Source organism: Belonocnema kinseyi, chromosome 3 (genome assembly GCF_010883055.1).
Source record: "Belonocnema kinseyi isolate 2016_QV_RU_SX_M_011 chromosome 3, B_treatae_v1, whole genome shotgun sequence".
Classification (NCBI taxonomy): Eukaryota; Metazoa; Arthropoda; class Insecta; order Hymenoptera; family Cynipidae; genus Belonocnema; species Belonocnema kinseyi.
This window is the reverse complement of record NC_046659.1, coordinates 86,356,073-86,377,231: the sequence shown is the minus strand read 5'-3', so window position 1 is coordinate 86,377,231 and position 21,159 is coordinate 86,356,073. Positions and strand designations below refer to the sequence as shown.

The 21,159-nt window shown below is 29.7% G+C and overlaps 1 protein-coding gene across 1 annotated transcript in view; it reads left to right on the top strand.

Annotated features, from left to right (window-relative positions):
- LOC117169596 (zwei Ig domain protein zig-8) overlaps window positions 1-21,159 on the top strand; it is a 672,873-nt gene that overhangs the window by 632,306 nt on the left and 19,408 nt on the right. The window contains exon 6 of the mRNA XM_033356046.1: window positions 12,860-13,070. Coding sequence (XP_033211937.1) covers window positions 12,860-13,070 — 211 coding nt within the window. The remainder of the gene's footprint in view (window positions 1-12,859; window positions 13,071-21,159) is intronic.

The window sequence follows — 21,159 nt, the reverse complement described above, 5'->3', positions numbered from 1 at the left end:
TAAGCATCAGCAAAACTGTTTGCAAGAAACCTATTTACTTTGAATCATTTAATACATAATTCAGGATGCGGACATTTTTGTGTCTAAAAAATAAAAATACAAAGATGCACTTTATCACACACTAGCAGTAAATATTCGCTCGCAGATCGGACGTTCAGGTCTCTGGATATCCATTTCCTAACATGAAAAATATAATAAATTTAAAAATCCATCATTGAACCAATTTTTGAATGTTAGGCTTTAAACGCTTTTTAAAAAATAATTAATCATTTTGAAACGAAAGGTGGAAATTAAACATATATACATATATATTGAACGATTTAAGGACACTTTAATCAGAAAAAGGTCAATTATGCCAAAGAAATTGATATTGTATCATTTGTAATTAAAAGCTTTCAAAATTAAATAGTTAAAAATTTAAAACTTTTGATTGTGAATAATTTTTAATAAAAAGTGATTAAAATTTGACAATTTTAAATTGATAACTTAATTAAATCTTTCAAATTCTTAGCTTCTGAAGTTCTAGAATTTTAAACTTATATTACATAACAAAATTATAATTAAACATTAAAGCTGAATAGAAAAGTTTGAGTAAAATCAAAAAGTGAATTGAATTATTCCTAATTTTTTTAATAAATTACATATAAAACGACTGCATAGATTTTTTTACTAAAAAATGTGATTACTGTACAAAAAATCACAGAATAGATCTCATCAAAATTATCTTATGTTTGCACATTCAAGATAAAGTTCCAAAAATAGTAAAAATGAAGAAAAATCTAATTTTCCTCGTTATTGTCCAGCAAATATTTTTTTATAATCTGGGGAGAAACAATATGAGAAGAAATTATGTTTTTTCTGAACATATCTGGAAACATTCTATTGAATTATAGGAATACAGGTGATTTCCCTTAAAAAATATTTAAAGGAAATTCTGAAAAGTTTACGTGAATGTCACAGAACTTTAACAATCAATTTGTTTAACAAAATTTAACTTAATTCAAAGTAGTTTGATGGAATCCTATGAATTAGCAAAAATTTAATTGATTTTAGTAAAATTAAATCACACTCAGTCGAATTCAAGTGAATTCTAAGATTGCAGGTTAATTTAATTCACAAAAATTAAAGGACATTTCAAATAATTAAAAAACGTACAGTTAATTAAAAAGTCAACAGAATCAAAGAATTAAAGAATTGAACAAAAATCTGATTGAATTCAGTATAATTAAAGCGCATTCAGAAAAAGAAGTTTCCAAAGATTTAACATAGATTCAATTGAAATCAGTAGAATTCAAATAAATTTAACAGAATTCAAAAGAATTTAAATGAATTTAAGAGAATTCAAAAGAATTTTGATGCATGTCAATTAAGTTGTGGTAAACATCACGCCCCGCCTTATTGTTAAAAAAATGAATCTACAATTCTGTAATCTCAAGAAATAATAAAACACCCAAGTTTGTCTGTTGAGGAAAAATGTTTTTTTCTTTAAAGAATACCAATTTAATCATATAAATTTTTAAAAGGGTGCTAAAATCTAATTTCTAATGTTATAGCGTAGGAGATACATGCTCCTGAAAGGAATATAAAAAGATTATCAACATACCTTTTATACTGCACACGTGCTCCTGAAATTTAATTTACTTACATCTATAATTATTTCAAATTTCATGAATACGCTAAAGACGCTCAATAATACTTTAAAATTCTTGTCAGACATTGTTTACTAAATATCTTTCTAATCTCAATCACAAAGACTTTGTAAACTTTAATCGAATATTAAATACATAATCCAGCAATCCCTAAAGCTAAATCCTGTACTTAAATTTTAAGCAGTCTGTAACACTTCAGGGAAGTGATCTGCTCTCTAAGGCAACTCTGTTCTCAATTTTAATCAACGAAGACTATAAGAATTCTTGCAATGTACACCAAAAGTTACGTGCAAACGTCGAGAGCATCCTCGAATGCTTTCTTGGTTTTCAGTTTATTTACTTTTCGTTACAATATATCTTACCAGGATACAAAGTTCGCACAGAAAATTCCCCGAAGGTAAACCATAAGATCTGTTTTGCATTTTGATTGGCTAATAAAAACTTTCATATTTCTTCTACCTTTAGTACACTGGCTTTGGAGTAACGCTGGGAGTATCAATCGAGTTTGGAAAAGTTTCAAAAATTTTCAAACTTTTCAACTATTTTCATACTTAAACTAGTCGTTTATTCTTTTAAAGTATACCGAGAGAATTAAAACTCACTTCTGGAAGTAATTTCATTTATATCACAAAAACATATGTAGGTTTATGAACATAATTTAATTTTATATTATTAAATTTATTAAAACAAATTAAATTTTATTAATGACTCAGATTAACATCCTTCTCTTTTGAATAAACTTGTGTCATAGTAAAAGCAGGGTATTCCTTTTTTTCTGGGATCCTTTTTTTGGTCAAACTAAATAATCTTACAAACAGTCTGTTTTCGCAATGTTTAATTTACTAAATTTAAGTTGAAAAATAATTGCAAACTAAACTGAGATAGATGATTCATTGCTTCAGTTGATCTAAACTTTAATCTCACCAAAAAACGAATAAATAAGTTAGTCTCTTTTGTGTGAACTCTTTCAATGCTTTCGGCATATCAAAGGGGAATGAATACACCACCCGCAATTTATTCACAGTTCTAAACAAGTATTATAAACTTAGATCTTAACAGAATGATTTCAGTACTCGGAAATAGACGGAATTGAGAATATTGATTTTTTCAATATTCTCTCAGTTTATATTTTCTCACTGTTTTGAAATTGACGGCAGCATGTGCCTGTCTGACAGTGGCGAGTTTTTTACCCTCCTTGATCGGTTTCTCTGCTTGCTCGTAGACAATGTTTCTTCGCTTCTGTTGGAGCGTCTGCGAACGAAAAGTGGACTATCAGGCAAATTGGGTTTCCCTGGGTTTATCAGTCTTTGAGGGCTTTAGATCACCAGTTCATACAATTCCACCAAACGTTACTTTTGTGCCAGAATCAAAACCCGCAAACCTTCTGTACGCTCTCACATGCAACGGTGAAGCTCGAGTTTTACTTTCCTGAGAACGAGAAAAATTATTCAATATTACAAAGGCGTCGATGCTATTTGCTAATATTGTTTCAGAGAACCTGCCCTTCTTCTTAGATCTATTCGCAAAATATCAAAATACTTTTCCCACCTACCCTTGTTGCCCCTGTACTTTTCTCTGTTTTTTACTTTTACTTATTCCTTTGCCTCTTCAGATTTTTTCTTCCGTTATTCATACATTTTTGTTATTTCATCAGTAATCTTCTATATCTCTTCATCTGCTTTGCTTTTTGTCACTCTGCAGCTTGCACATTCGAGCAGTGTGCTTTTTACATTTTCATCCCCCATTAGACAGAGTTTTTCATATTGTTGTCGACAAAATACTGCTGTACTCTGTGAAAACAATATAGGAATTTGTGTTATTGACCCTTTTATTCGACACATCGAAAGTCTGGATTTTCTTCATCCCTCAGTAGGCCCTTCAGGAAGTCGCTCTCGCAATCGTTTTCCTTAAACAGATTAACCAGCTTAATCTCGATCTGCCTTATCCTGGCATCTGCCTCTTTCTTTTCCCTATATTTCTCTTTCTTTTCCGTGTCCTTTCACCTTTATCTCTTAACAAAAGTGGTGACTTTATGCAACTTAATATTGATTTGCTTATGATAATTCATACGTATTATATTGAAAACTTGACCGTTGTTTTCCTTTCGCACAAATCTCTTGTCTGTTTTTTTTATTCCTTTTTGCTTTCCTACTTTTTGTCGTTTTCTTTCCTCCTGTGATCAATTTTCTTTTTCTTTAACTCTTTCTCTTTTCTCTACTCTTCACTCAGGACCAACTGAATAGTACGCTTACCCGAGAACACTCTTCGGATGCGACTTCAAGCATGTTTCCAGATATTTGTAGACAACAGTCTATCAGGATTACCGGACATCTCTTGATTCAAAGAAAATCTAATATTCACTGGCTTCAATTTTGTTGTATTCATTGTATTTGCCTTTGTCTTTCCTATGTTTCCCTGTCGCTGCGGCAATAGTGCATCTATTCTGTCTGGCAGCTCGGCAAACAGTGCATCCTTTATGACTTTCTACTCTTAAAAAAATGAATCTAATTCTGGAGAAGTTGCTACTTGAAGGTTCTTCTTCCAGACAATTGTGTTGTGCCCAAAACAATAATTCTGCAAATAAGGTTACTTTAGTGGCTTGTAACACTATAACTTTGTCGTGCTCGCAAAATCGCTCAAATAATTCATCGTTGAATTGACCGTCGTCATTTTTCAATGATAATACACTAGACGTTGGCACTCAGGTAGTATCTCGAGGAAATTTGCTGCTAAGTACTTCTTAGTAAATAAGGACTCAGGGGAAAGTTGACTTGAGACACGACTAATATAGTTATATTGGCACTTTTTGGAATCAGCTTCATACACATGCTGGGCTCGAACGATTCCACTTATTGATGACGGTATCTATATTTCATCTCATTTCATCTATTTTTGTACTGAAAGAGAATAGAAAACTTCTTGTACTTGAACTTCTAAATAAGTCAGTTTAACAATTTTTCTCTGTTCTATCTAAAATATGCTTATCAAATTATACAATCGGATTTTTCGATACAGATTCTTTAGAATCGCATCTTCGCTGGACAATTGCTAGTGATTGACTGGTCGAAATAAAATTCCTTTATTATCGATCGAGGTCAGTATGCAGAAGAAGCTGATTCAAAAAAGTGATTACCTCACTAGAGGTATCTCGAGACAAGTTCAGTTGGGTGCTTATTCAATAAGAAGAACCCAGAAACAACTTGCCTGAGATACAAAACACAGTTGCTTCAACGTTCAGAGTGTATTATCATCGAAACGGCCGCGAGTGAATTTCTCTATTCCACCCTTTGATATTGATGGTACAGTCGCATCTTCTTCTTACGTCGGGGAAGAAATCACCTTTGAAGCAGTAGCACTTGCAGAAAACCCCAAACAAAAGCCTATGAAAACCCGTATTATCTGGAATACAAAAGAAAAGGAATGCAACGTCAAAGGGAAGATGTGCCAAGAGAGAATAGGGCCAGAAGCCATGATGAGAACAAGAATGTGAAAACAGACTTGGGTAAGACTTAAGAAGGAGAAAAACGATTGTACTGCTCGAACGTACAAGCTCGTTCAAGTCGTTTTTCAGAACCGCAAAAGGACCTGGATCAAGATTTTTCCTTTTTCAACCCCTGTTGGGCAGCGTGTGCAGATTCTTGGTCTTTTAAACCAGTGTTGGTGTAGAAGGTATGTTGGCAAGCCAGGGTTCATTACTAGGATGAGAATGAGTTATCTGTATACAATTCACGACAAAATACTGCTGAAATCTGTGAGGAAAAAGGAGGAATTGGTGGTAGGAATTGCAAATTAAGCTGCCTTGTTTGCTTATGTTTGGAGAAGCCAAAACATCGATCAGGACAGAAAGGTTAGATTGACCGTCAAGGATCAAGAACAACATTCGCGATAAAATGATGTTACCTTGGATTTCTCAATCTTAGCTGTATGGTTGCCAGTAATAGACTGGCATGAGTTTTAGTGGAGGTATCAGCTGCTCGGTGAATCTCGACTCAGGAAGAGTCCACATGTCTAGCTATTTCGAATGCGGATTGCACTCGGGTGGTAACCATCTACGACGTAAGCCCAGATTGTGCATTCGCTGTGTTCTAACTAATGTCACGCCGGGTCTATTGTTTGCATTCGATGGGTAGGGTGGAATATCTATTCAAACTTGAATGTCGAAAAACAAGCTAAACTCGGAAAGGTGGTATTCTTCAATTTTCCCCTCTCCTCGCCAAACTTACAGGCAAATGCGAATATTTCTAATAAAAACGGATGCTAAAGAACTTAAATGATACTTTGGCAACGAGGATGACCCGTTTATAGACCCCTCTTTTACCGGGATTTTAAAAAAAGATGCATTGCACATAGTTTTTTGACCGCAGTGCTGCGGAACTTGAATAGAACAGCCAAGCAAAACAATAATAATCAAGGTAGTTGTTCATAGGCAGAAATCACAGCTGAGTTTTCTTTCTACTTCCGACTAATATTTAAGAAAAAACGAACCACTGAAATGATTTTTCGCTTCTTCACACACAACATATTTATCAAATTAAACTATCTTACATACCACTCATGAGGCAGAGTTACGGGTGCCCTAAAAAGATTGTAAAAGTTCCGAACGTTGGTGTTAAAAGTAATCTTCGAAATTTACATTATCTGTGGCAGATAAGAATTAGTTTTATCACATATTCTTGCCGCGAGATCTTTATCACTTAAAATTTAATTCAGTCAAAAAATCGCAATCTTTTATTAATTTGTCAGACAAAACTTAAGAGAGATTTTTTTGTTGCGCGAAATTTTTTAATCCCGAATTTAGTCTTAAATTGATTCTGAATTTTTACAGAATACGTCAAAACTGTAAATAATGAACGTCGCCTGTCGAAGATTGATTAATAGTCCTTGTCAACAACGCAATATTTTTATAGAATTACAGTTTCAGAAAGCAGGTTACGTGTCACGGAGATCAATTTCTATACGTAATATTCAATTTAGTGAAAAATACTTTGCTCACCCTCGAGTTATGAAACTATTTTGTCATATTTCAAAATGAGTATAGGAAATAAAAATATGTTTTATGGTCAGATTTATTCGGTATGTAGCCAGATAACGTTTATTTTTCAGATGACTGATGTAATAAAGATTTCACGGACATATCCAATTACAGCTCGCCATTGTATTGTCTGCGCTTACATAGCACATTATATAATAATTTATAGTTCATAAATACTCTAATAAACTGAATGAGGCTGAACGAAATTTCCGTGCCATATTTTATCGTTGTATTGCCCCGCACCTGCTGAGCAGATCGATACATTGTTAAAGTCGACACGGTGCCAATAAGTTTTCACAAAGGATTGAGAGCCTTTTTCAAAGCACTTATATATTTTAAAAGTATCAACGAAATTTATAACTAAAGGAAGGACCAAATTTTAAACGATAATCTCCACTACTAAACAGTATATTATATTTTGCTCAATGATGAACTTATGCAGTAATTATTATTATAACAACTTGAACGATGATGAAACCTTAATAGTTATTATAGTCGCTAATTGCATGAGTTCTCTAACATAGTTACGAAGCATTAGCTATGATAAACTATCCCATGCAGCTAGTCTATTGATAATCGTATTATGTGTGAGATTTGTAATTGCTTTTCGAAAAGCACGTTATTTTCCAAGTATAAAATTTTAATAATTAAGGCTTTTGGTTATGCGTGTATATATTTGTGTATGGACCTTTTTTATTAATGGGCGAAAATGTATTTCTTTTATTGTATTAATTAGAAAGCAATACTGGTTATTGAATTTAAATCTTGTTTATATACTTGATATCTAAAGAATTTATATAACAAAAACAAAAACCGTAATTTTCTATTAATAAAAGGCTGAAATAAATAGGTATAAACCATTTATGTCCTCATAATTTGCAATTGGAATGTTTTCACTCAGTGCTATTATTTTGAATGTAAAACATGCAGCAGTCCTTTTAAACACAACACAAAGGTGAAGGGATAAAGGAAATTATTAATCCTTGGACAAGTGAACCTCGTTAATTTGGAAGTTACACAGCCAGGGGCTTCATTAAAACGAACTGAAATTGCGGTGCCAGAAGCTAAATGGTAAACTTTCCGTATTAAACCTGAATGAGATCAATTAAACATTTATTTTTTATTTTAGATTTTCATTTGATGTAAAAAAGACTTACATTTCAATTCTCGGATCAACCAGAAGACTAAAAAAAGTCGCATTAGTTTCATCAAATTTTTGACAATAGTTATTCAGCTTGAAAAATTCTGAATGTGAGTTTGAAATATTTCTTTCTCAACTGTTAAACTTGTCAACTTGGATTATTTTCAAATAATTTTCAAATTTTAAATTTGAGGCTGTTTAATTTTATTATGACATGATTCATTTTTTAATTTTTTTAATTATCCAAAAGAGGCGATTTTTTAACCAAAAATTGTAAATGGTAGTCTACAAAAATAAATGTTCCACCAAATGGTTGGATTTGAAATTAAAGAAGATTAAACCTGAACGAAGTAGTTGAATTTTCAAGTCAAATATATAAATTTTTAACCAAATAAGCCAAATTTTTACCCGAAAAGAATGAAATTTCAACCAAAAACTGTTGGACACTTATTTATATGAATTTAAAGACGGAATTAGAAAGTGTTCAATTTCAAACTCTTTATTATTAAAAAATTCTAAACATAAAACTGTATTATAAAATTATTCAATTTACAGTGTTCTATACTCTATGCCCAGCATCTTTAACGTCTTTAACTAATAATAAATATATATAATATAATAATAAATAAGGAAATAATTCCCTATAATTGTGAATTTTTTATTGACATACGTTAACTATTTATTTATTTTGAGCTTTAAGGTTTATTTTAAAGAGGGGAAAGAGCGAACGAGAAAAGATGCCTAGATTGCAGTTGAATTTTTTAAGAAATTAGTTTTAAATAATTCACTTAAATTATTAAAACTAGCAACTATTTAGATATGGCGTCAAATTTTATAAGTGATTTTTAACTCAGATGTTAGGGATATGAAGTAGTATTGATCCATTTAAGTCAGGCACGAGGGATGCGCAGTTTAAGTCCACTTTGGTAAATTTAACTGATTTCAATTAGAAATCCAAGTTTTTATGGATTTCAAGTAGTACAAGTCAGTTTAAATCAGGCAGTAGATGTGTTATTTCATTTTATTCAAGAATAGCAAAATGTATACTCGCTTGCTTACCAAATAAGGGTGAGAAGTTTTCTTTAAAATAATTTCTTTTTAATATGCTGATTACAATATTCATAAAAAAATCCTTTGAAATCTCGTAAATTCTTTAGAAATATCGTAAATCCCTTGACATTTTTCAAAGAATTTGAATAATCCTTGAAATTCTTAGAAATTCATTGATATTGTACATAATCTTTTGAAATCCTTTTCAAAGGAGATGCCTTGAAATCTTTAAAAACGCATAAAATATCGTAAGAATGTATCAAAATATCCTAACATTATTCAAAATTTGTGAATATATACTTGGGTTCAAAATAAAGTAGTAAACTATTAGTAGAATCACTTGATAAATTGATATTATCTTTAAAGTTGTACCAAGTAATCTCTTGAAAGTCTTAAAATCTTTTAAAATATGTAAAACCTCTTGTAGTCCTTTGGAATCGGTTGAAATGCCTTAGAAATTTGTTAAACTTTTTAAATCTTTTGAAATCCATTAACAACTCATTAAATCCCCAAAAAGATTTGGAAACATTGTCAAATAACGTGAAAATTTTGTAATTTATTCAAATACTTTCTAGTGCTTTAAAATACCTTGAAATGTGCAGAAATCTTTTAAATCTTTGGAAATTCTGTCAAATCATGTGAAATCTCGTTTCCAGTGAAAACAATGGATATGTTCTCGATATATTAAGTAAAAAATATAAAATTTCACGCATGAAAGGTGAGGGCTCACAAAAATATGAGGGATTCTTACAATAGGGGGAGGGGGTCTAAAATTATGAAAATATTCCTAACGTAATTAATAGATAGTCCCTAAACAACTTTATTATCTGTTCAAAGCTTGAGTGACATGAATTTATTAATACTGCTTAACAGCCCCTAAAGGGAATAAATGTGGAACTCCTTAGGTCTTACACTACTTATTTATTACTAAATAGATACTATTGAAGTTATACTGCTTGATATCTCTACTACAGCTCACGTAATATAATACTTAGAATTAAATATTTCTTCCTTAAAACTCTTATACTACACGATATATGAAACGACTCACTTAAACTAATAAATAAAATAAAAGTGAATACTTGGAACCCGTCTGCCTGACTTAAAACTACTTGCACTACTTGCTAACTCCATATTTTATGTATTAGAAATCAAACTAATTCTAAGTCAAGCCAGAAGGGTGTCAAGTAATATTAGTCATTTTGAGTCATCTTTACGAGATATCAAGTAAATATAACCCAATAAGAAAAAATAGAACCATATTTCGTTGAAAGATAATTCTTTGATTCTTTTCAGTTAAAGAACCTACTAATATATTTTTGGTTCAGAATTCATCTCTTTCGGTGAAAAGTTGTACTATTTTTTAAAAATTAAAGTATGTCTACAAAAATTTGAGTATTATGGTAAAAATGTAACTGTTTTGGATAGAAAATTCATCGTTTTTGATAGAAAATTAATTTTCTGTTGGCGAAAAGATCATACTTTTCTGTTGAAAATAATTTTTTTATTTAAAAGTTGAACTGCATTCTTACAAAATAAATGTGTTTTGGGTTTAAAAATTTTTTAAATTTGGTTTTTGGTTGAAGTTTAATCTTTTAACTTAGAAAATTGGAACATTTGGTGAAAAATTCACCTTGGTAGGTTGAAAATAAAACTATTTAATAACTATTTAATTCAAAATTCGAGCGTTTTGTTCAAAATTAAATTATTTTGTTGCATATTCAAGTATTTTTGAGTTGAATTCTCATCTGTATTCTGAAAAATTCATTTTTTCAGCTTAAAGATTTTTTAGATAGTGTTTTGTACTCTCAGTCTTCAGTTTTAGTTGAAAAGTATACTAATATATTTTCTGTTCAGAATCATCTCCTTTGTTTAAAAGTTCTACTAACTTTTTGTTCAAGAAGACGAATATCTAACAAACGAGTGGAATTTTCAACAAAATAATTATATTTTTAAACAAATATTAGAATTTGTAACCAAACGAAATTAATTCTGAACCAAAAAATTTGATTAAAATTGTTCAACCTTAATTTTTAAGCGAACTTCCGTCTGTTTTCAAAATCTTCTTTTAAAAGTTTTTCGTTGGAAATTCATTCGACTTCATCTATTTGGTTTAAAATTAAATAATTTTGTTAAAATTTCGTTTTTTTATTGTAAAAATTTATCTGTTGGTAAAAATTTTACCTTTCTAGTTAAAAATTCAAGTTTTTGAATAGAAATCAAAATATTGTTTGATAGAAACATTAACTATCACATTTTTTGCTAATAGCCCATCTTTTCTGGTTGAGAATTCAACTAATTGCTTAAAAGTTTATCTAATTTATTAAAAATTAACTTTTTTTGGTTAAAGATTCATCTTTTTGGCTTAAAATTCAATTATTTCATTGAAACTTTATCTTGTTTGGTAGAATTTTCCACATTTCGCTTAAAAATGCAGCTTTTTGAATATATATTAATTTGCTTTAATTAAGGATTCAACAATTTTGTTAAAAATTCGTCGTTTTTGGTTGAAAAATTAATTTTTTATACCCGAAAACTCAACCATATGTTTAAAAACTCATCTACATTTTTTGTTGAAAATTCATCTCTATTGCTTGAAAGATCATCTATTTACATCAAATGAATTTTTTCTTAAAAATGGAGCTATTCAATTGATAATTCATCCTTTTTCGTTGAAAATGATCTTTTTTGTTTAAATAAATCATCTGTTTCGATTTCCTAGTCAACAGTTTTCTATAAAGATTAGACTTTTTAGCATGAAAACTTATCTCTTTTGTTTGAGAATTGATCTATTTTGGTAGAAAATCGTTTTAAATTAGAAATAAACTATTTTCTTTTAAATGCAGTATATTTCGTATTGAATTTATTATAATACCTTAATTACTTTCATGTAGAAGAATTTTTTCATCTATTCTATTTTTATTCTTTTGAGAAATCACCATAATTCTCTTGTTTTGGGATCATTTTCAGTTGTTCAGTCTGTGTAAGTAGCTTTATGTCAAATAAACGTTCTTTCAAGTAACACTTCAAGTCACTTTTTCAACCTTTAGCCAAGCTCACAGATTTTTTCTCTAAATGAATTTCTTTAATTGATAAACAGACAACACTGTAAAAAGTATCGTTCGATTTTAATTAAGCATCATTTTTTTAGTGTCCTGTTATAATACCAAATCATCTTCTTTTAAAGCCGTCGTTCTTACTACACACTTAAAAAAATGTCTGTTAAATCAACCGGAATTCTGGTTAAATATGCTCTTACTATTTTTCTGTTTAAAGTAATCAGAATTTTGACTGTTTTAATCAGAATTTCTGGTTAATTTAACCAGAATTCTGGTAACTCTAACAAACACAAAATAGTAATGGCATGTTTAACTAGAATTCTGGTTAATTTAAACAGACACGTTTTGAGTGTATTACTTTGCTAACTTCAGATTAAAAAATGGTGCATACTAGCGAACTAAAATAATGCTCAGTGAGTATTTGTCAAATTTCTAGCAACTTTATTCCTAAAAGAAACAGACAAAAGTTGATTCTCACTTCGGTTCTATTTTGATACAAAAAATGTGTACTAAAACGTCATTAAGTGACATCAAAATAAAGTAGCATTAGAATAGAGCCACACCTTAGACTATATTTTTGCAGGACTGGTACAATACCGAAAACTAGCCTTGAAATGTTACTTGTTCAAATTGAAGAAAACGTCCAAATGACTATACATTGTGCCATTCTTCAATCAAGTGAAAGAATACAATCCTTTTAAAGTATTAGAAATGATAATACATAAATGATCCAAGATCTAGAAATGATGAAATAGTCTGGAAGTGGGTGGAGTTGATTAAAGTTGTAGGACTTGGCTTGAGAAAGCCACTAGTTGTGAGAAAACCTCATTGCAGAATAATAAGCACCGAGCGTAACACAGAGGTGCTCTCGGCGATAGTAATAGATGAAATTTTAATAACTCGTTGCAACGTATCTTCCTTGTTACAGAGTCCGACGCCACCGCAGTACGTGTTCTGGTATCACAATAGCCGGATGATAAACTACGACACTGCACGTGGTAGCGTCACTGTACAAACCGATCCAGGACCAACCCAGAGCCGGCTCACCATTCGCCAAGCGATCGAAACGGACACGGGCAATTACACGTGCAGTGCTTCCAACACTAAGCCTGCATCGATCTATGTCTTCGTCACCGAAGGCAAGTGTGCATACTTCTCTTTATGTTCTATTCTATTCTATTCTATGTTACTGCTCCTACCACTCGAACTTGACACAATCACTGTCATTAAAACCTACAATGCGCAAACTCGACGAAGTTTGGGCCATGCCACAAGTCAACCACAGCCTTCCTGTTTCACGCAATCTGAGACATTCATCAGAACTTGCTACTCCTAGCTTTCATAGTTCAAATTACAAAAGCGACATCGACCTAAAACTTGACTAGTTGGATGGAGCTTTGATCAACTCGGGCAAAGTATTCAACATTTCAACAAGAACGAAATTTTTAATCCGATTATTTTCTAGCTTAGTCTCGCTTCCTGGATAGTTAACGAGCTGGAAAACTTAAGAATCCTTGAGAGTTACAAAGACATGTTTCGGATAAAATTATTAAATTCAAAACTCCAGATACAGTGGGTGGTAATGTACTTTTTCTTTTAAAAATGTCTACACTGGAAAAATGGTTGGTTAGGACAACCATTTTTCAGGTAGTTGTACTCAATATTTCAAGTAGTTAGTCCAACTGATAACGTAGTACTCAAAATTAAATCAATAGCTCTGAGTACACATAAAGTAGTAACCCTAACTACTTAAATTGGTATAGTGTCAACTTTTGAAATGAAAAATGCATCAATTATCAAAAAACAATTGCTCTCAAGTAGGCACTTACAAAATTTTACTTAAGTAGTCTAATCTTGTTTTATCCATTGAGTATGTGAATTCACATCCAGGCCCACAAGGAAAAGTTTTTGCATAACTATACGAGTTTCATTTAGAAAAGCTTGAGGTTAAATAAATACGACTGCATGATAAGATTCACTTCATGAAAATCATTTTGCAAATAACCTAACGAGCTGGTAGCCAAAAAAACCCGATTTTGCAAAGATTCTCGCCAACAAATGGCATTAAGAATGGATGCAGAGAATATAATACCGGCAAACGGGGTGACTTCGGCCATGTGGGGTTAATTCAGACACCCCTGAATTTCCTACATTGAAAGGATAAATTACTCAAAACTGTTCCAAAAATCTGAAATTAGTTCAAGTCTGAACTGGTTCTAGATTCTAGTTAAAACCACTCACCTTTAGTAATATAAACTATCAATTCAGGAAAGACCAAATTTACTCCACATGTCCGAATTTATCCTGTCTGACGGTACCTTTTCATGGAATTCAGATTTTTTAAACAGAAAATAAAAAAATATATTTTATAACAAAATATTTGCTTGCCAAGACGGTAGGTTATTAGCGAAATGTTTTTCATTGAGTAAATACTGGCATGCAGTGTTATTTTTAATTCTCAAGCAATTTTAATTGAAAACCCATTTTTTCTACGCAAAACTAATGAATATTCGAATTTTTTATCCTAATTGGGTATAAATATTTAAATCATTATATTGTAACCCTCCCTTTTCTAAAACGAGATATTCCAAAATGAAAAATCGTTTGTATCTTAAAAGTTTTTGTCTCTAGAAGAGGGGGGGGGGGTCAAAAATATTATCAAAGATATAATATAATGAAAATGGAAAAATCTCAAATTTAAAAAGTTCGCTAAGAGGACTGTTTATAGCAATGACTAATGTTCACCTTAAACAAATTCTTATAACTGTAAGTCATTTTTATAATAATTTAAAACCGTTTTATTGCAAAAAACTTTTCATTTGTGTGAAAGAGCCAAAATTTTGAATTTGTTAATCTAGTCTATTTATAAAATTTTAATTACTATATCTTACCTAATATTACATTTTTTAACGATAATAACCAGATAGGAAAGACAAAAGTTTAGACCGTGGGGCCCTCCAGAATATAATCTAATTTAATTTTTTTAACAATTGCCAAACTCTTAATTTTTACATCTATTTTGATATAAAAATTGTTCTATTATTGAAATTTCATCCTCATAAAAAACTTTTTGTTATATGTAGTTTGATGCCTCATATTTTGTAGATCCGACCCACTGAATCAAAAGTTTTTCACCTATTAACTTGACAGATTTACCATTTTGTATATGCATCATTTTTGGAGGTTGTTGTAACATCCCCTGAAAAATCATTCAAGGCAATGGAAATTTTTTTAAACCAAAACCGTGGGATATTTCTTGATTAAACTATTGGGCTCGGAAATCACTTCAAAATAGATCTGAGAACCATCGCCTCAAACAGGAAAAGTATTTAAATTCATTGTAAGTTTTGTTTTATCATCCCTTCGAGATTCAAGCAAAGAAATCGTCATTTTCAAAAAACCGAAACCACGGAAGATTCTCTAATTAAACTACTAAGGCAGAAAATCACTTCAAAGAAAGTGAAGGAAAAATCCTCAAGCAGGAAAAGTTTTTGAATTTATTTCAAACTTTGTTTTAACATCCCTCAAAGATTCAGATAGAAATCAAAACTAAAAGAGATTTTTTTATGAAAGTGCTGGGATCGGAAATTACTTTACAATGGATATGGGAAACAGAACCTAGCAGAAAAAGTCGCTAAACTTATTTTAAGGATTTTTTAACATCCATTGCAGAATGTAGCAAGAAGAACGATGTTTTTAAAAAATTATAACTACCGGAGATTTTCTTATTTAACTATTGGGGTCGGTAATCACTTTGCAATAAATGTGGGAAACATATAAGGTAGTATAACCAATTGCCGAGGAGCATCCTATTGTTCGTGGTCGAATATACAATCCTTTCTATACTGTCACTAATTGTGCACGTAAGCTTAACTTTTTTGATGAAGGAGCTTAACTGTGATTTATTTAATGACTTTCGCTGGAAAAAAAAAACATATTTCAGTTCTATGTTAGAATAAATCAACTGTTTCCTCGGCAAATGATTATCCTTCACTTATTTTGAAGTGATTTCCGAAGTGTCGATTTCTTTACTTGAATCTTTAAGAGATGTTGAAACAACCCTTAAAATAATTTCTAACACTTTTTCCAATAGAGAACGCTTCTTAAAACTATTTTGAACTTACTTCACACCACAATAATTTAACAAAAAATCTTCTATAGTTTTAGTGTTTTGGAAATAACGATGTCCTTGCATGACTTTTCGAGGAGTGGTCAAAAAAACCTTAAAGTAAATTCAAGGTAAATTACTGCCAGGGGATTTTCCTTACATGTATTCTTAAGTGATTTAGAAACCCAATAGTTTAATAAAAGAATTTATTTATTATTATGTTTTAATAATTATTATTTATTATATTTTAGTGATTACTTATGATATTTTTCTGATGGGTTTTTTTTAATAATATGCACTTTCGAAATTATAAAAAAAAATATGAATGATATATTTTGAATGAAAGTCATGTTCTGTACATTCGGTGCCGTGTCTGTTAGGAGTTTGCTACTCAGGAATAAAGAATACTTTACTCTCTATAATGTATTTTCACTACTGTAATTTAAAAATTTTACAAGTGTCATGTCAGAAAAGATTTGATAAACTTGTTGGAGAACTTTAAAAGATTTCGAAAGATATTGGAAGGTTGTGAAAAGTTCAAGTCTTGAAGATATTTCAGGAAAGTTTGCGGACGTTTTACATTATTTGAAAGGCTTTTAACCAACTTGCAGATTCTATGATTTATACAGTTACCAGAAGAGTTTAGTATTTATTGGAGCTTTCATTTGTACCAAAATCTTCCAAAGAAGCTTCTAAAGAGCAGTTTTTAAAAATAGCATCAGCATCGACAAAATGCTCTCAAATAAGGTAAACAGGGTGTTTTTCACGAAAATTTGGGAATAAAGAGGACTTGATTTTTTTAAAATTATATTAATTAATGTAGATACCATATTAAATTCAATTTTAGACCCTCTAAAATCTTAAGATTTTAAATCAAAATATATTACATTTTCAACAAAATAGATTAATTTTTAACAAAATAGTTAGATTTTTAACCGAAAAGATTAACTTATTACTAGAGAAGAAGAAATTAGAACAAATTACATGAATTTTTAACCAAGATACATACATTTTTTACCAAAAATAAAAAAGTTAAATTTTCAGTTACAAAAACAATCAATTTTCAAACAAAGAGATGAATCTTCAACTAAAATTATGAATATTCAATAAATTTTTTTTTTTTTTTATTTAAAGTGAAAAACAATTGAATTTAATCAAAATCGAATTAAATATAAATATATTAAATTATAAACTAAAAATATCAATTTTCACCAAAAACAAGTTGATTTTCAACCAAATAGTTTAATTTTCTACGAAATAGTTACATTTTCAGTTTATAAAGATGAATTTTCTATAAAAAAGTTGAATTCTCAAACTAAAGAGACGAATTTCCAACAAAAAAGTTTTTTATTGGTATTTTTTAGTTTTTACATATAAGTTATTAACGAAAAATTTAATATGTAATATTCTAATAATAAAAGATATTAATTTTATATTAAAAACAATTTTAAATAATCAAAAAGACCAAATTTAACCAAATAGTTGAAAAGGTGAATTTTCTACAAACCAGTGGAATTTTTAATTCAAATAGTTCAATTCTGAACAAAAAATTATGAACTTGCAAGAAAAAAGCTAATTTTTAACCCAATAGTTCAATTTTCTACGAAGTTAAGGACTTTTCAAGACAGAAATACAAACTTTCTACAAAAAGTCTAATTTTAAAGTAAAATATATGAATTTTCAACAAAAAATTGATTTTCGAGCTATAGATTAACGTTTTACTAAAATAGAGCAATTTTCGACCTAAATAGACTATCAACCACTTAACAAAATACCTCAGCTCTTTATAAAATAATAAGATTTTGAAACAAATAATAAGAAAGTTAAAAAAAAGTAATGTTTAACGAAAAAGATAACTGTAAACCAAAAATGACGATTCTCTATATAAAGAGATGAACGTTTCACAAAAAATTTAACTTTCCACAAAAAGATGACTTTTTTACAAAATAGTCGATTTTCCAACCAAATAGTAAAATTTTTACTCATAATATATTAACTCTGTACCAAAAATATAATTCAACTAAAATAGTTGGATTTTCTTATTTGTTTCTAATTATTCAGTTCGCCTTCAACCGAAAAAAACGAGAAAAAGATCAAGTTTCTTGAAAACGGAAAAAATATTAATTATTTAAAAAGGGGAAATAGAGAAAAGAGTAAGAAATCTCAAAAAGGTACCCTCTGTCGAATTAAGAGTTAATTGCTAGGTTTGTAAATCGTTTTTGAAGGAGATTTAAAAAGAAAAGAGTAATTCTACTCACGCGAGAGCAACAGATTTACAAGTGGGTAATTGTTTATAGACTATCTCGAATTTTCTCTTCCCTCGCACCTCACTCTACAGTTATAAGTGGACAAGTTCTCCACTTTCCTACTCATCCATTTGGTGCTATATGCCTTAAGGTATAATTACGAGAAGTGGGTAGCCAGGTTCACTGGAGTCGCTAGGTGCTTGGAAAGTTAGACTCATCGATCTCAACCGTTGAGAAACTTATAACATATATGTAATGGATCTGCCCTGTTACAGTATCAAATTTAATAGAGGCAATTTGACACTTTCTATAAACGTGACAATTGGTAATTTGAGCCCAATCATTATGCTAAAGTGCTAAAATGCATAATTCACGTCTATTTAATCCATTTATATACGTATCACCTCTTGAGTCAGAACTTAAACTCTCGCGAGATTCATCTCACTATGTTATGAATTAGAAATAGCAGAGATCGCAACGTTTCAGTAGTTCAATTTTAAATAAAAAGTGTATTTTCGTGAAAAAAGAGAATTTGCACGAGATTTCAATAATTATTAAAAACTTTTTATATCGAATAACTATTTCGTGTACATTGAATGGAAGTGGCATGAATGAATGAATGCAAGCGAATGATAGTTATTTTTATTGAATGATTAATTTATCAAATTAATTCTTGTGATATTAAATTTATTATTTTTGTTGCTTAAATAATATTAATATTTATAAGCGAAGGGTTGTAGTTCATAACTAGATAAACAACAAAATCGAACCTTTTCAGAAGAGCGAAATAACATTCTGTAAAATCGAAATCGCCATTTAAAGGTAAAACAAAAGTTTACTCCCGAGCTGAAGTATTCCTAAATTGAGGCAACGAAATTATGATTGAAATATATTATCCAGTTCCGAGAAATGAAATGTAAAAGTTTACAATTTTAAAGTGACAAGAACCTAAAATTGGAACAGGCTTGGGCCCGAGATATTGAGTTATTAAATTGGGAGAAGATGAGGTAGATTAGAAAAAGTTAAACAATTCCGAGTAAATCATTCAAGAATTTGGAGGTTCAAATTACAGGGTTTTTGAAAATCTTCTTTAGAGAGCGACTAAAGATCTATTTTTCAATTTTCTGAATTATAATAAAGACATTCTCCCGACATATGGCAGTACCATAAAAAGAAGAAAGTTATGCGTTTTTTAATAAATAAGCAGTAAAAATGTTTCAAAATAACGCTTCTGATCACAAGCCAAAAAGTTAATTGAAAAAACATTATAAAAGTGGATTTTTGTAGAAAATGAAAATTTAAAATTTTAGGTAAGAATTTAATTGGTACTTTGGTTCTGAAAATGGATGGAAATAGCAATATTGAAGGACTTTTTTTAATAAGTATTTAATTATTTTACTGCATTTAAAAACTTTTAGGAAGGGGAAGTTGGTCGGAAGAAGGTTTAAAAAAATTTAATAAAGATTAGACAATTGAAAAAAGAAGGTGGGAGGAAAGTAAAGGAAGTCAATTATCTCATTTTGAATTACAAATCTTGTCATTATTATATTAAAAATAAGCTTTTGAAAAAATCCCTTTGATACAATATGTATTTGATTTTTGCTGAATTTTGTATGCAAAAAGCCCATTTTCTAAAAAAATGTTGGTTATCGAGTTCTGTACTACAACCCTTCAAGTGTATTAATATTTATTTCTTCAATAGCCTTTTCTTTAGCAAGTATTCATCTTCATAGAAAATTCAACTGCTTTGCAGAAAATTTGTCTTTTTGTCTCAAACATTCAAGAATTTTTTAAACATTTTTTTTCTTTCCTGTCTGAAAAACCGACTATTTTATTGAAAATTCCTCTTTTTTGGTTTAAAATTTAAAAATTGGGTTAAATATTTATACCCTTCTGGGCTTAAAAGTCTCTTTTGCTTGAGAAATCAACTATCGTTATTGAAAAATCTTCTTTTTTGAATGAATTTAACTATTTTTTATTAAAAATTTGAATCCTTTTTGATGAAAATATCAACTATTACATTTTTTTCCTTTTGGTTTGAAAATGTAACTATTTTAGTAGGAACTATTTTTTTTATGTTGAAAATTCAACTATTTTCGTAAAAAAATTTGAAAAATTCAACTACTTTGGTAAAAGATTCAAATGTCAGTTTGAAAGATAAATCTTTTGTTGAAAATTTACATTTTTGTTGGAAATTTAACTATTTTGGTAGAACATTCGACTCTTAGGTAAAAAAGTAAACTTTTCATTTGCAAATTTATATTTTTGTTCAAAAATTTAATTATTTTTGGATTGAAAGTTTAACAATTTGGTGGAAAATTCAAGTTTTTGGTTAAAAATTAAATTTTTTGTTCAAAGTTAATATTTTCGGTTTCAAAATTCATATTTTTGGGTTGAAAATAGAATTTTTTTTAGACAATTCGTTTGTTGTTTGAAAATATATGTCTTTTTATTGGCGATTTTACTACTACATTTTCGTTTTACAATTATAACTATTTTTGGTTGAAAATTAATTTTTCTGGTTGAAGACTCGTCATTTCAATTGAAAATTCATGTCTATTTTTGATGTAAATATTTAGTCAGAAATTTATCTTTGTGTGTTTCAAGTTCAACTATTTATTTTATAAATAAATTTTTTGTTAACAATTTAAATTCTCTTTAAAAATTCATTTTGTTCGATTTCAAATACAACTACTTAAATAAAAGTTAAACTACGTTGTAAAATATTTTTTTTGAAAGATTCATCAGTTTAGTTAAAAAAACTTTTTGTTGTTGTTATACAGGGTGGGCCATTTTAATCTATTTACCAAAAAATCTCAGAATAGTGATATTGTACAAAAAAATTGTTCAGACAAAAGTTGTTCAGGATGAAGG